Source organism: Gopherus flavomarginatus, chromosome 3 (genome assembly GCF_025201925.1).
Source record: "Gopherus flavomarginatus isolate rGopFla2 chromosome 3, rGopFla2.mat.asm, whole genome shotgun sequence".
In the NCBI taxonomy this organism is placed as follows: domain Eukaryota; kingdom Metazoa; phylum Chordata; order Testudines; family Testudinidae; genus Gopherus; species Gopherus flavomarginatus.
Window position 1 is genome coordinate 51,802,065 of NC_066619.1, and position 15,746 is coordinate 51,817,810.

The window sequence follows — 15,746 nt, forward strand, 5'->3', positions numbered from 1 at the left end:
TGACAAGAGCTTTTCATTAGAAGAATGATCTGGATAAAAAAAGCTGTTCACAACAAACAAGCAAGCACAAAGCAGCGCAGACATCTGTGGCCCCTGCATGGTGCAGAGGCAAGGAAAAATGTGGTAATCAAGCTTGAATGGAGTTAGATATGGTTCTCTACAGTGTATACTCCTCTCAGCTACCAGCAGTCCCCTATACATTTGAGGTTCCATGGAATTTTAATTGGAGTAGTCAGGGAGAAATCACTTTAGGTGAGACGGTCACCTTTAAAACCACATTTTCCTATGGAAAATTCTTTTGAAGTTAATGCACTAAATTTACATCAATGGCTTCAGTTCTCATCCTAGCTGCTCCTAGGAAGGCTGGGACATAGCCAGGGACTAGGAACACATGACAATATCACCTGACCACCCAGCCAATCATGCTACCATGGATTAGGGGGCCCAGCTCAGGATGTAGAAGAGCTAATGCCATGCTCTAAAATCGGGGCGGGTGGGGGTGTTGAGGCTAGCATTTGCTACAGATTGTTAGGTTCTGCCTGAATGCAAACCATGCTCTTATCCTTTCCATGGGGCTAGTATTGCCTTCTCCAACTTAGGAAGTGTTTTTGCATCAAAGGGGATGACAGGGATTGTAAATTTCAAATAGATAATAAAACATACTTATACTGATGGCACAATAATTAACATTTTTTTGTTAGAAAACATTTTGTAATACTATTTGGATTAGGACGAAAGCTGCAACACCACAAATATCTACTGAGTATTTCTAGAAGTGTCTAGTTTAAATATAATTCACAACCACCATGTTAATAAGAATAAAATATTAATTTGTATAAAGTATGTGAAAATAAAACAAATTTAAAATGTATAGAATGTTAGAACTGAGGTGATAAAAGTGCCAAATAAGAGTCAAAACCTAGAGTATCCATAATATTTGTATTAAAGGACAAAAGCAGAGTCTGAACTTTAAGTGGGAAAGAAACATACATGTTGGAAATCTTAAAGTATGACATTTTAGTCCAGCTCATGATGAAACATTTATCCATTTGTTCAATAAGTTACTTCATTATTTAATATGCAGTATTTAAAAACAATCAAAAATTAGGAAATGTTATTGATTGTTTTTAAATTGAAGCTGTTGCTTAATAAAAACAAGAATTATACATTATTTTGTATCAGTTTTGCGATCTGTTTCACTTTAGAATTGTAGCTATTTTGTATACTTTTCCCACAGTACGCCTGTTCTCTGTTCCTTAGGGGCTTGTAACTCCTACTAATCAGCTCTGATAACTGCTATTCTCCTCTACCTACATTGATGGAACTATCATATAGCCTAATTCTCCAATGCCCTGCACTTTATGTAGTCACTTCTGTCTGTGCAAAGTAAGTACACACTGGGCGTAAAATGCTACCAAATCAGAATAAGTGTTTTGTGTCAATGACTCAAAAAGTATGGGGCCACAAAGAATCAGGCCCATAGTGTTTTAGTTTTCTATTATGAAGAATATGGTGGAAGTATATTTGTCACTTTGCAGATTATAGCAGCAGAGTAAGTTTAGCTGAACACACTTATCTGCTAAATCTAAGATGAAACTCATCTCAGAGTCCATCCAAGAATCCCATGTTAAGGGCCTTTGTGGTATAGAGGACCTTGTGTGGGCTCTCTGCTTTGGGGTATATTTATTCCAAATGAATAAAGCTACAAGTATGTACACATTAACACTTTAGTACCATGTTAAAAATTCACAAGTTGTTTAATCTGTTCAGTTTGTAATGACTGCCTCCTTACCAACATTTTGTTACCTTTGAACTCCTTGGGAAAAGCAGGTGCTGTTGGAATTAGGGTTTTTTGTCCAAAAGAAACAATTCCAGAAATCTTGTTGCTAAAACTAGTATCTGGAATTGGAGGATGAGGATTCACGTTTAAAGGTGGAAGAAAACCTGGCCTAGTTTGGGCAATGTGATCTAAAGAGACGGCTCCTGACCCTCGTCTCTCTAAAACGGCATGGTTTCTCCTGTTCAGTGGACCAGGAGGCATGTTCTCTAGCAATTCTCTGGAACTTGATAACAAAGAGGGAGAAGGAGAGAGAATCTTTCTCTTTCCCAGAAGTGATTTGCTATCTTCTGTGGTAGCAGGACTCAGACTAGTAGTTAGCTGAGAATCAGAGCTGTAGTGATTTGCCCCTAAACTTCTTTTTTGAATAATACTTCTCAGGGTTGAAACAAATCTCATTTGCACTGAATCTGAATCCTGATCCACAGGAATTTCATTCTGGCTATGGTTTCCCTCAGCATAAAGTGACTGAGAATTTATCTCCTCATATGACAACTTTCTTGAGCCAGTTTCAAAGATTTTCAACAAATGAGCAGTGTCTTTTACATCAATGCTTTGGTGTCTGGTAATATATCTCTTGGATAAGGCTAGACCATTGACTTTCAGAGACAGTTCTTCCTCTGGAGTTATATCCTGAAGTTCTTCTTGTAAAGAGGAAATTTTATTCTGATGGAACAGAGAGCTTTTTACCCAAGACTCAGAATGCAGACGCTGCACTTGTGCCAGCTTGGGTCCTACATGTGTTAAATTTGGTTTTCTAGTAGGAGAGACTGGCTCAAATATATTTTCCATGCTTCCAGGCTGATCTGGTTCTTTAAAGCTAAAAAGAGGTTTTTCTGTTTCACGTGAATTTGAGAATGGAGATGTTTTAAGTTCTATTTCTGATGGGGAAGTGCAAGCAGTTGGAGAATGGCATTCCTCAATGTCATTCGGAGGCACATTTAAGTACTGTTTAGTTGTCTGTCTTCCAGATGAAGACTTGTCTGTTGTAATGATGATTACTTCTTTTCCTTTTGCTTTACAAGCATTTAGGAGAACTTTCAGGGTCTCTCGGTCTTCAGAGTTTACTGCATAAACAAGTGCAGAGTAACCAGAATGGTCTTGCAGACTTAGGTCAGCCCCATTTTTCAGCAACAAAGAAACCACTTCAGGGCCAGCCTTTTCCAAGCATGCATGCATCAAAGCTGTCTTTCCAGATTTGTCCTGTATATTTGGATCTGCCTTATTTTCCAGCAGATATTTAACCATTTTTGCTTTGCTAACACTCTGCTGGTCCACATGCTGTGTCTTACAAGCAATCATTAAAGGGGTTTCACCTCGGTCGTTACTCTCATTAATGTATGCTCCACCTTCTAACAACAGTCTTGTGAGGCGAAGTCTGCTTTGATAGACAGCTTTTATAAGGGAGTTCCCATCCGTTGATACTTCTACAGCTTCATCCATCATACTAGTCGTGCCCTTGTTCTTCCCTAGCTGTCGAAAATAACACCTAATTTTCAAAGAGAATGAATAGGAAAAAGATTAACTAGCCTATAATTTCCCTATTTGATAGTAATTTGTGAAAATGTAATCTTTCCATTTTCATGAACAACCACAAAGTTTTTAAATATTAAATTACATTGCCATATTAAGTCATTGATTTACATCTTTAAGGCATAACTGTTCCCTTTTTAATGTTCATGCTTATTCAGTGGTAGCCTGTATTATACCCCATACGGTATATACAAAATGATTCTAAACTCCCACTAGCTTTACACTGATTTCACTCATTTGAAATTTGATATAATCCCACTCAGATTGGAGCTATTCCTGGTGTACACAAATGGACACAAGATCAGAAGTAATCCTATAGTATTTTTTCACATCAGCATTAGATACTATATCACATTTCAAACACTTTTTAGGCAAACCACAATGAAAAAAAACCCCAACTCCATCTACAAATCAATTAAGACAGTATATAACACATCTGGGCAATAATGGAACAACAAAATCAAACACTAATAAAATACATCTACATTAAGAAATATACATTAAAGACTATTAGGAAAACTAGTAAACAAATCTAATACAAAAAAAAATAATTCTGAGTGTATATTACCATCCTTGTGCTGCTTTGAAAATACACTCCTGAGGCTGAAATAGCAATAATTGGGTGACATACAGTACGTTTCATCCATCCTGGGGCTCACTGGACTGAGAAGGATCAAGTGTCTCAGCATACAATAGCAACCCTAAAAGAAAACAAACATCTGATAACAAAAGTAAAACGTTGTGATATTTTAAACTCATGGAGTAGGAGTTCACTGTAATGAAAAGTGTTTTGTTTTATTTTGGGTTTACAGTAGAAATTACAGATAACTAAAAGTAACAATTTTATGTTTAACCAAGGAAAGGTAAATTACTTCACCTCCTTCCCCCAGCCCCAAAATATTAACAATTTAAAGTATCAATATAGATTCAACACAAAATCAGACAATTAAAAACAACTATTGATAAAAGTGTTTACAATTTAAGAGGAATAAAGATGTCTCAAATGTATCCTTTTCCATTTTTTAAGTAATTGTTTTGTTGCAGCTGACATGAACACTTGGTTACATTTTCCCCTATATAATAGCATCATATTGTGGTATTAACTGATGTATTTAATTTGGAAGTAATTTTAAATTACAGTAGGACCATAAACTAGCTCCTAATTCTAGTATCAAGGACCAGCTGCATGTGCTTCTTTTTAAAGTCAATTCATCTCTAGGCCCTCAGCACAAGCAATTCTACTTCTGGTCTGTCTATCGCAGGTGCTCACTAGTTCTACCTTTCCTACTCTAACTCCATGGAGCTGTTGTGGAGGGCTTTTCAAGGTATTAGAGGGCAGGAGGGAACCTTCTGCAAAGGAACCTTCTAACAGGTTTAGATAATTTTGACTCTTCTCCTCTTGTAAAAGCAGAAGGAAAAATTCTGATGTATTAGTTACCATAAAACAAGATATTACAAAGAAGCTGATTCCCATTTTTATTTCTATATTTGTAAATTAAACTGTTCCTTCAATTTTTTTCTTTTTGCTTTAATTAAAAACAAACATTCATTATTCCTCCTGAACACCAAGACTAGTAACTTTTCAGACTACAACTATACTCTTAGTAATTTTACAATGTTGTCCTAATGGAACTGAATTCCATGTCTATCTGTAGCAGAGTGTTTCTTCAAACATAGCATAACATTGCAATTTGTACTATTTCGTAGATAAAATGCTATTTTTCATAAAGAACTTCAGGAGAAAACATTAAAGTTCAAAAACTCATATTTTAATATCTAGTATGACTCATACAATGAAAATGCTTGTAATGTTTCAGAACTGAAGAAAAACAATTCTCACTCATTTTTAGTTTGTTGGAGCTTTACTCTGAATCCTGAGAATCAAAAAAGAACTTCTTAATAACAACTTTCAAAATGCAAGTTTCAATATAATCAACTTAAATAAACAGAATGGAACTTCTATTGCAGGAATGTTCTTGTTCAGTTGAATTCATTCTACTTCAACATGCTGTATAGATGTAAATTACCTGGTTTTAGGAAGTTGCAAAATCCAGTATCATCATATGCAACAAGAGCTTTCAGTTAGATGGTTTAAAACATTTGTATTAATCCAGGCTCATGCTGTGTTACCTCCTTAAAGTCAATGATAGGATGTAATGTTATTACGAAACAATGAATATAATTATATATGGTAGTGTTTTTTGAAAAAGGAGCCGTCCTCCAGTGTTCTTCATGGGTGGTGGGGGTGGGAGGGAAGCAAGAAACCAAGTGGTCACCTTGGAATGACATTCACTTCTGCACAAAGGGCCAGGACAAGGTTTGTTCAACACTTTCATCCCACAGAAGCCCTATTTTGAGGACTTAAGTGGTAGATAGGCCTTGTGCTGGCCATCCACGCAGGGGTAAATTTCCTCTCCTCTGTGTGATCACTGGCAAAAACTGGGGGGAGGGGAAATATTCCAGAGCACTGTAGTTGTCTATTGTTATAAGTATGTTATCATATGATGCAGTATTTTTCTAACTTAATTTTCATTGTTATGAAAGGTGTATTTTTGCTAGATAATGCATCCACACGCACCTGGTCCATTCTTAAATTAAATAGCAACCAGTAAAAAGTTATGCTTAGGTTTCTAAAAACAGATTTAATAGTAATATATTTTAGGTAACAAATGTTAGAATTTTAACTTTTTTTGGCTTAAAAAGTTATTTTCTATTTCTTTGTCACCAATAATGTGAGAATCTAAATAAATATAGATGCTTCAACATTTATCTCATATCTACAATATAAATCATAGAGCCTGAACTGCTTGCCTTACTCATGTGTGTAAAAATATGTAGCACTTATCTGTAGATATCAAAGCACTCTACTGAAGCATCAAACAGAGACACAGAGAGGCAAAGCACCCTGGTGAAAGTCACATCACAGGTCAGTTACAGGAGCAGAACCCAGGGCTTCCGACTCTCTGTCCAGTCACCTATCCACTGGGACATGTTGCCTCGTTACAGGTCATTTTAACTACTTACATGAGTAAAACAAGCAGGATTTGATTTCTAGAAAACTATATTTTTCCACTTGAGGGGAAAAAAAAAAAAGGGAAATAAGAGACCTGCTCTTAAGAAGTGATGAGCACCTGGAACTTCAGAAGTCAAGCACAATGTAATTAAAAGAAAATGCTCCTGTCATAATCAGATAAGTAGGAGTTAATAGAACAAGAGTGCTTCATGTCTCTTTTGCCTGGAAAGGGTTAACCAGAACAGTGAGCCTGGCCGTCACCTGACCCGAGGACCAATCAGAGGACAGGATACTTTCAAATCTTGAGGGAGGGAAGTTTTTGTGTGTGCTGTTAGTGTTTGGTTGTTGTTCACTCTGGGGGCTCAGAGGGACCAGACGTGCAACCAGGTTTCTCTCCAATCTCCCTGATACAGGTTCTTATAGATTCAAAATAGTAAGTACTAGGTAGATAAAGCGAGTTAGGCTTATGTTTGTTTTCTTTATTTGCAAATGTGTATTTGGCTGGAAGGAGTTCAAATGTGTATTTGGCTGAAAGGATTTTAATTTGTACTTGTATACTTAGGCTGGGAGGGTATTCCCAGTGTCTATAGCTGAAAGACCCTGTACCTATTCCATCTTAAATTTATAAAGATAATTTTTATCTTTGTTCTTTCTTCAATTAAAAGTTTTTCTTGTTTAAGAACCTGATTGTTTTTTTTTATTCTGGTGTGAGACCCCAGGGGACGGGGTCTGGATCCACCAGGGAATTGGTGGGAAGAAAGGAGGGAAGGGGGAGAGAGAGGTTATTTTCTCTCTGTGTTAGGATTACTTTCTCTCTCAGGGAGAATCTGGGAGGGGGAGAGAGAAGGAGGGGGGAAGGTAAATTTTCCTCTCTGTTTAAAGATTCAAAGAGTTTGAATCACAGTGATCTTCCAGGGTAACCCAGGGAGGGGAAGCCTGGGAGAGGCAACGGTGAGGGAAAGGGTTTACTTTCCTTGTGTTAAGATCCAGAGGGACTGGGTCTTGGGGGTCCCCAGGCAAGGTTTTGGGGGGACCAGAGTGTACCAGGCACTGGAATTCCTGGTTGGTGGCAGCACTACAAGTACTAAGCTGGTAATTGAGCTTAGAGGAATTCATGCTGGTACCCCATCTTTTGGACGCTAAGGTTCAGAGTGGGGGATTATACCATGACAGCTCCAGTGCTATAACTATATAATATGGAATTAGTCTTGATTCACTCATGATACCATTGGGGCAGCTGTGCTTTGGAGAGGCCTCCCTCCTAGGGGAACATAAACATCTTCCACCAGGTGCTACCCAACCAAAATGTTCCACCAGGGAAGGAAACCTTAAAGTGCAACTGGCAGAGGATCCACACTGACAGAGGTTCTATGGGAATATGCATCCCCCTGGCTGCACTGGGCACACTCTTCCCCAGCCATTGTCACCCACTTTTGAGCCTGCACTGGTTAACTCTCGGTTCCCTCTTAGGTACATTTTACACCATCAGGAGCCCTGTGCTCAAGGACTGATGTATAAATTCCAACAGAAACCCAATTCATGATACTGTAATTCATCGTAGATGGATATGTTAAACTAGAATTACATATCCCATAACAATAAAATATTCCTAAATCTCATTCATTGCAGCTTTGTGTACGATAGATCCTATCATTTTGAGGAGTCATGTCAAAATTTGCCAATGTATCAACAGCAACAACAGTCCTGTGGGGTTGACAGACAACAGGCAAAGTAAGTAACGCAGTGTCTACACAGATACTGCGTCACCCTAAGTACATCAACTTAAGCACTACGTCTCTCACGGAGGTGGAGTTAGTAAGGCTATGTACAAACTACCAGTTGTGTCGGTATAAGTTATGTTGCTCAGGGGTGTGAATAAGCACCTCCTGAGTGACCTAAGTTACACCAACCTAAGCTGCTCCCACCAACATAGCTACTGCAGTTCGTGGGGGCAGGAGTAATTAAGTTAATGGGAGACCTCTCTCCTATCAGCTTAGGCCTGGTCTACATGGAGGAGGGTGGGAGGGCAAATCGATCTAAGTTATGCAACTTCAACTAAGGGTATGTCCACACTACAGGATTATTCTGATTTTACATAAACTGGTTTTGTAAAACAGATTGTATAAAGTCGAGTGCACGTGGCCACACTAAGCACATATATTTGGCGGTGTGCGTCCATGGTCCGAGGCTAGTGTTGATTTCTGGAGCGTTGCACTGTGGGTCGCTATCCCGTAGTTATCCCATAGTTCCCGCAGTCTCCCCCGCCCATTGGAATTCTGGGTTGAGACCCCAATGCATGATGGTGTAAAAACAGTGTCGTGGGTGATTCTGGGTAAACGTCATCACTCATTCCTTTCTCCGTGAAAGCAACGGCAGACAATCATTTCGCGCCCTTTTTCCCTGGATTGCCCTGGCAGATGCCATAGCACAGCAACCATGGAGCCCGTTCAGCTTTTTTTTACTGTCACCGTATCTCTACTGGATGCTGCTAACAGAGGCGGTACTGCAGCGCTACACAGCAGCATTCATTTGCCTTTGCAAGATAGCATAGATGGTTATCAGTTATTCTGTACCGTCTGCCGTGCCACTGTAAATTGGCAATGAGATGACGGTTATCAGTCGTTCTGTACTGTCTGCTGCTATCATGGGTCCCCCTGGCTGACGTCGGCCAGGGGCGCAAAGACAAAAATGGGAATGACTCCTCGAGTCAATCCCTCCTTTATGGTATCTAAAAACAGAGTCAGTCCTGGCTAGAATATGGTGCAAGTGTACTAGAGAACCAGTGTACCAGAGAACCAGAGAGCACAGCCGCTCCGTGTCAGATCCCGCAGAAATGATGAGCTACATGCCAGTCTAGGGGGTGCCCCTGCAACAACCCCACCCGTTGCTTCTCTGCTCCCCCAACCCTCCTGGGCTACCGTTGCAGTGTCCCCCCATTTGTGTGATGAAGTAATAAAGAATGCAGGAATAAGAAATACTGACTTGTTAATGAGATAAAATGAGGGGGAGGCAGCCTCCAGCTGCTATGATAGTCCAGGTAGGACATTAAATGGTGCGAGGGAGAGGAGCCCAGCATCCTGCTGCTATGATAGTCCAGGCAGTACAGAATCTTTTCTTTACACATGAAAGGGAGGAGGCTGATGGAGCTCAGCCCCCAGTTGCTATGATGAAGACAGTTACCAGCCGTTCTGTACCATCAACTGGGAATGACCGGGAGTCATTCCTATTTTTACCCAGGCACCCCCAGCCGACCTCACCTGAGGCCAGCCACAAGCAATCATGGGTTGATGATGATGACGGATAGCAGTCATATTGTACCATCTGCCACTGGGGAGGGGAGGGGAGGGGAGGGGAGAGGATACTGCTCTTCAGTGCTGCAGCATCGCGTTACCAGCAGCATGCAGTAATTGAAAAAAAGTCAAGAAATGATTTTTTTTCCCTTTTCTTTCAAGGGGGGGAGGGGGTAAATTAACGAGCTATACCCTGAACCACCCCAGACAATGTGTTTGACCCTACAGGCATTGGGAGCTCAGCCAAGAATGCAAATACTTTTCAGAGAGACTGCTGGAGACTCTGGGATAGCTGGAGTCCTCAGTACCCCCTCCCTCCCTCCATGAGCGTCCATTTGATTCTTTGGCTTTCCGTTATGCTTGTCACGCAGCACTGTGCTGTGGACTCTATCATAGCCTGGAGATTTTTTTCAAATGCTTTGGCATTTTGTCTTCTGTAACGGAGCTCTGATAGAACAGATTTGTCTCCCCATACAGCGGTCAGACCCAGTATCTCCCGTATGGTTCATGCTGGAGCTCTTTTTGGATTTGGGACTACATCACCACCTGTGCTGATCAGAGCTCCACGCTGGGCAAACAGGAAATGAAATTCAAAAGTTTGCGGGGCTTTTCCTGTTTACCTGGCCAGTGCATCCGAGTTCAGATTGCTGTCCAGAGCAGTCACAATGGTGCACTGTGGGATACCGCCCAGAGGCCAATACCGTCGATTTGTGGCCACACTAACCCTAATCTGATATGGTAATACCGATTTCAGCGCTACTCCTCTCGTTGGGGAGGAGTACAGAAACCGGTTTAAAGAGCTCTTTATATCGATATAAAGGGCCTCGTTGTGTGGACGGGTGCAGAGTTAAATCGGTTTAATGCTGCTAAAATCGGTTTAAACGCGTAGTGTAGACCAGGCCTAAGTGAATAACGTAGCTGAAGTCGACGTAATTAGATCTACTCACCGTGGTGTCTTCACTGCAGTGAGTCAACTGCTGCCGCTCCTGTCAACTCTGCCTGCACTTCTTGTGGCGGGGGAGTACAGGAGTCGATGGGAGAGTGCTTGGGAGTCAATTTATCTTGTCTAGTCTAGATGTGATAAATTGACCCCCGCTGGATCGATCGCTGCCTGATGATCTGTTGGGTAGTATAGATATACCCTTAGAGTGGCTGTAGTGTAGCCAAAGCCAGAGTCCATGTAGTAGGCAACTTACATTAACAGGAGCACCATTGCAATGTAGACACTTACAGAGTTAGGGTGATGAGAGCTGCCTTGTTCAACCTAACTCTGTAGTGTAGACCAGGCCTAAAGATTTCTTGTCTTTAAGAAAGTTTGGAGTGCTCCAGCCACCATATTAAGCACAGTCTCCTCCATCACAGTCTGTGTTTCCTGTATATAATCTGAGTCACAACTTGAGTTTTCTGGAATTGGTTTTATATAACGGTAATGAATTCTCTATTTCTCTGAGAACTGGTGGTGGGGTGTGGAGTAGGCAAGAAAGAAAATCTGTACTGGTCAGAGAAGGTGGTCTGGGGTTCTGTAGTATGTTATGCTTGCTGTGGCTTGTGCATGTAGCATGATATCCTAGTGTGACCTAGCCAATTTATTCCTGTTTTGCCAGATCTCCCTACCCAAAGAAAATTCAACTTCTCTTTAAAAGTCCCCATAGAATATGCCTGAAAAGTATAAAGCATGTCTAGAACACACACATTTTAAACCCTTCCATGAAAAATGTCTTGCCTCCCCACTGAAAGGCCAGTGACCAGGATTTGCTCTTAATCTTTGAAGTACCTAACTGAATCTTGTTCCAACAAAAACATCCCAAAGCATGCTGGATTCTTTAATCCCAGTAGCCTTTAGACACAGGCAGCTGTAAGAAGAGCTAACAAGGCAAGGCAAAAATCAGTACAGTCTACCTGGAACTGTTCAGGCTTGTGACCACACTTACTGTAAACGTACCATACCTCACAACATTTTGAAACACAAAATAAAAGCGACTGTAACCCCAAAATGAGCTACATTAAGAGCTATGCACATCTCTTATTTCAGAGTGTAAGAATAGAGTTTTTTTTCTTTACAGTGTTGCAATTCTTGACTTTTCCCTATCACCTCATGCTGGAAGAGATAACGTTAATGCACCTGCAGGTTCTCTAGCGACTGAGCTATTTAGATTAACGTAGTATGCTTTTTTCGATAAGAGCCTGCAGGCTACAGTGGAAACTATTTGGGCTCTTGAATAGCATTTCCATTCTACATCACTTGAGTCAACAGAACGCTGCGTGGACGTCCTGGCTGTATTGCAAACTGACCTATTTTGAATAAATTCCACAAATATCCTTTCAGCTGCAGAGCATAGACCTCTATCTTGCTACTGAAAGAAAAATGTAAAGGTGAGTGTCTCCAGCAAACCCAGCTGAAACGTGAGAGAAGCCATCTCATTTATTTCACCCCCGCATTACCTTATATCGCCACTGGATCCCAGAATGTGATTAACGTGAGAACAAACACGATTTTTTTTAAGCGTAACAAACTGTCCTGTCGCCTGCAAAGCTCTTGGTAAAGTCAGCAAAGCGGTGGTGGGGAGAAAGACGCTCCCCGAGAGTCTAATACAGGCAACAAATTAAGTGGCTTTGAGGTGAAGGGTAGGATTCATCAAGATTTACGAATATTGAGGAAATTCCTTAGGGCTACGCATTTTGGGTGCAGAACAAAATAATGAACTTGGAGACAGTCAAAGGCCAGCTAGGTAACCAGGAGCTTTCTTCAACAGCTGTCCTACGGTGGGGGGCGGGGGAAGCCTTTCGGACTCTGCTGTTTAAAATCTCATGCTTTATCCTAGCCACTTTCCCCACGGCAGTGAGCGGCAGATCACTAACTTTATGCCATTTAGTTCCTGCGCCACCAGCAGAGAGTAGACATCGAAGAGAAAGGGGGAGAGTTGCAAATGCGCTGGAAAAAGGGAATGGCCCCAGCAGGACAAATGCACAGACAGAGGCGACTCTAACCCCCGCAGTCCAGGTACCAGGAGAGCAACAACGCCCGGCGCGGGCGGGTCGGTGAACGGAGAGATTGGCGCTAAAGAGGAAGCGGCGCAGCCAGACGGCTCTTACCTGCGGGGCAGGCGCGTCCCCAGCCCCCGGGAGCCCGGCGGAGGACGAGCCGAGCTCCGTGCACAGGAATTCAGGCGGCGCTGCGGGTGCTGCGGAGGTAGAGAGCCCAGCACTGGAGACGCCTCTAGGTGCTGCTGCTGCTTTGCCACTTGCCTCCCCCTGCCCCAGCTGCCTCCGCCACTGCCACCCCCGCGCTACGCGCAGCGCGCCCAGCCCTCCGCGAGGGGACCAGCGGCCACGCTTCCCAGCCCGAGCGCCTCTGCCCGCCCCCGCGGCCAGGGCACGGCCAGGAACTGTGCGTGTGCTGGGGGGCGGGGCGGGGCGAGCAGGTGCCTGAGGCGGCGGGGGCAGCGCTAACCCCTTGAGGGGCCGAGGGACAGACCAAGACGGCAGGACGGGGGCTGCGCGCAGGAACAGACTGCCATCGCCGCCCCTCACCTACTACCCGCCACGTCCTAATGGCCCCTGCCCGCTGCCCCGGCGGGCTAAACGGCCCTGCCCCCTGAACTGACACGGGCCCGCTGCAGCCAGGCACCCACCTGCCCCATGACAGCCCCTGAGCGGCTGCAGCTACTCGCTCCCCAGGCACAGCCCCTGTGGGCAGTTGTCACCCACCCAGCTCCCCTTCCCTGTAGGTTAAAGGGCCGGTTCTCACCTCTCTGCCTATTCCCTTCTAAACAGCCACCGGCTGTCGGAAACCAGCCCTGCTCTCATAGACTCATAGGTCAGAAGGGACCAATATGATCATCTAGTCTGACCTCCTGCACAAGGCAGGCCACAGAACCCCACCCATCCACTTTTATAACAACCCCTAACCCAGGACTGAGTTATTGAAATCCTCAAAATTGGTTTGAAGACCTCAAGCTGCAGAGAATCCACAAGCAAGCGACCGGTGCCCCACGCTGCAGGGGAAGGCGAAAAACCTCCAGGGCCCCTGCCAATCTGCCCTGGAGGAAAATTCCCTCCCGACCCCAAATATGGCGATCAGCTAAACCCTGAGCATGTGGGCAAGACTCACCAGCCAGCACCCAAAAAGGAATTCTCTGCAATAACTCAGTTCCCATCCCATCCAACATCTCCCCGCAGCCCATTGAGCAGACCTATCTGGTGGTAATCCAAGATCAATTGCCCAAATTAACGATCCTATCATAACATCCCCTCCATATACTTATCAAGCTTTATCTTAAAGCCAGAAAAGTCTTTTGCCCCTACTTCTTCCCTCGGAAGGCTGTTCCAGGACTTCACTCCCCTAATGGTTAGAAACCTTCGTCTAATTTCAAGTCTAAACTTCCTAATATCCAGTTTATACCCATTCGTCCTTGTGCCTACATTAGTACTAAACTTAAATAATTCCTCTCCCTCCCTGACGTTAACCCCCCTGATGTATTTATATAGAGCAAGCATATCCCGCCGCAGCCTTCTTTTGGTTAGGCTAAACAAGCCAAGCTCTTTGAGTCTCCTTTCATAAGGCAGGTTTTCCATTCCTCGGATCATCCTAGTCGCCCGTCTCTGAACCTGTTCCAGTTTGAATTCATCCTTCTTGAACATGGGACACCAGAATTGCACACAGTATTCCAGATGGGGTCTCACCAACGCCTTATATAACGGTACTAACACCTCCTTATCCTTGCTGGAAATATCCCGCCTAATGCATCCCAAAATCGCATTTGCTTTTTTAACGGCCATATCACATTGGTGACTCATAGTCATCCTGCTATCAACCAATACCCCAAGGTCCTTCTCCTCCTCTGTTGCTTCCAACTGATGCGCCCCCAATGTATATCTAAAATTCTTATTATTAATTCCTAAGTGCATGACCTTGCACTTTTCACTATTGTATTTCTCCTCAGTGTTATCAAAGGCCACCTGTCATTGCCCCCCTCGCGCCTGTTTCAACTGCCACCACTCCTGCCCCTCACCCCCCCAACGGCCGTCTCGCCCGGTCTGCCCCTCAGCCACCTGCTGGCAGCTGTTCTGCCATATCCCCTCGCCACGCAGTGGCTGCCCCAACCCTCCGCCCGGGTGCTGCTTCCCCTCGTGCCTCACCGGCGGCCTAGTGCAAAGACATAACCTGTGAACTTCATTTAAGCAAAGCTGCTGGAAGCAGCCCCCGCCGGCGGCTGCTCTTTCCCCTGGTGTCTCTCTACGGGGCGAGCCAATGGGGGATCAAGGCCCCTTGCGCTTTGCGCTGGACTCTTTAGGCAGCCACTGCCCCAGGAGTTTACATGCTCAGCAGGTGGCAAACGCCACCGAGTGAATACAACGCACACACGTGGGAGGCGAGAGACCGGGGAACAGCGAAACAACCAGTGCAGGAAACAAAGCAGCAGTCACAGCGCAGCAGCTGCCTCGCCGTTGTCAAGTGTCTGCCAAGGCATCGCGGGGTGAGTTTTAAGGGGAGCCGTGACGAGGAATCGTGCTCTGTTACCTTTTAAATTGCATGTGCTGAGGTTAGGTCAATATTATGACTAAGGCTCAGAACTGCGTGAATTGTTGTGAATAACGCACCGTGCTAACAAACAGCTCAAGGTTGCGCCAGAAGAGCTTAATTTCTCTGTACTCTTGACGTCTGAAAAGCCAAGTTTTAAGACTGTCCAAGGACATGCTTGCTGTTGTGCGCTGGCCCTTTAATGAGCTCTGCTTACTTTTTCTCTCTCTCCTCCCATTGTTAATACCAGCTCTTTATTGAACAGGCTGGGGAAAGCATAGGCACACAGCACTCACTCTTTAGAAAGGTTACTGCTCTTCTCAGACCTGTTATTACGTGCATTATATAAAACATGGGGGCGGAGTACACTTCTGGATGGTTCATCAGTGCTTCTGTGGGGCGCATTTTCCCCACTGTAGCTACTGCAGCTCTTATACACACCCACTTGTTCTGGTTTCTGTCCTTGTATGTCTTGCTCATTAGATTAGTATGCTTAGGATAGCAGAGGTAAGAGTCTTTTAAAAAGAAAGAATAAACTACCTCAATAGTTCA

The 15,746-nt window shown here is 43.7% G+C and overlaps 2 protein-coding genes across 6 annotated transcripts in view; one reads left to right on the top strand and one right to left on the bottom strand.

The window, feature by feature from the left end:
* FAM151B (family with sequence similarity 151 member B) overlaps positions 1 to 15,746 on the top strand; it is a 310,696-nt gene that overhangs the window by 76,566 nt on the left and 218,384 nt on the right. The window contains exon 7 of one of the 3 annotated variants that reach the window (XM_050946141.1): positions 5,221 to 7,562. The exons of the other annotated variants lie outside the window; for them this stretch is intronic. Coding sequence (XP_050802098.1) covers positions 5,221 to 5,270 — 50 coding nt within the window. The 3' untranslated portion in view covers positions 5,271 to 7,562. Of the gene's footprint in view, positions 1 to 5,220; positions 7,563 to 15,746 lie in introns of those variants that run through there. 3 annotated transcript variants of the gene reach the window in all.
* ANKRD34B (ankyrin repeat domain 34B) lies at positions 159 to 12,968 on the bottom strand. Of its 3 annotated transcripts, none has more exons than XM_050946133.1 (4): positions 12,767 to 12,968; positions 10,621 to 10,792; positions 3,939 to 4,071; positions 159 to 3,326 (listed from the first exon to the last, which is right to left on the bottom strand). In XM_050946133.1, exon 4 carries the CDS (start codon positions 3,281 to 3,283, stop codon positions 1,739 to 1,741), a length of 1,545 nt encoding a protein of 514 aa, XP_050802090.1. In that variant the 5' UTR covers positions 3,284 to 3,326; positions 3,939 to 4,071; positions 10,621 to 10,792; positions 12,767 to 12,968; the 3' UTR covers positions 159 to 1,738. The 3 variants fall into 3 exon arrangements, with proteins under 3 accessions (XP_050802090.1, XP_050802092.1, XP_050802091.1); XM_050946135.1 differs by having other exon boundaries at positions 3,939 to 4,089; XM_050946134.1 differs by lacking the exon at positions 10,621 to 10,792.

Bases quoted from the DNA above. Each gene is read 5' to 3' on its own strand.
- ANKRD34B (XM_050946134.1), bottom strand. From the start codon at position 3,283: ATGATGGATGAAGCTGTAGAAGTATCAACGGATGGGAACTCCCTTATA.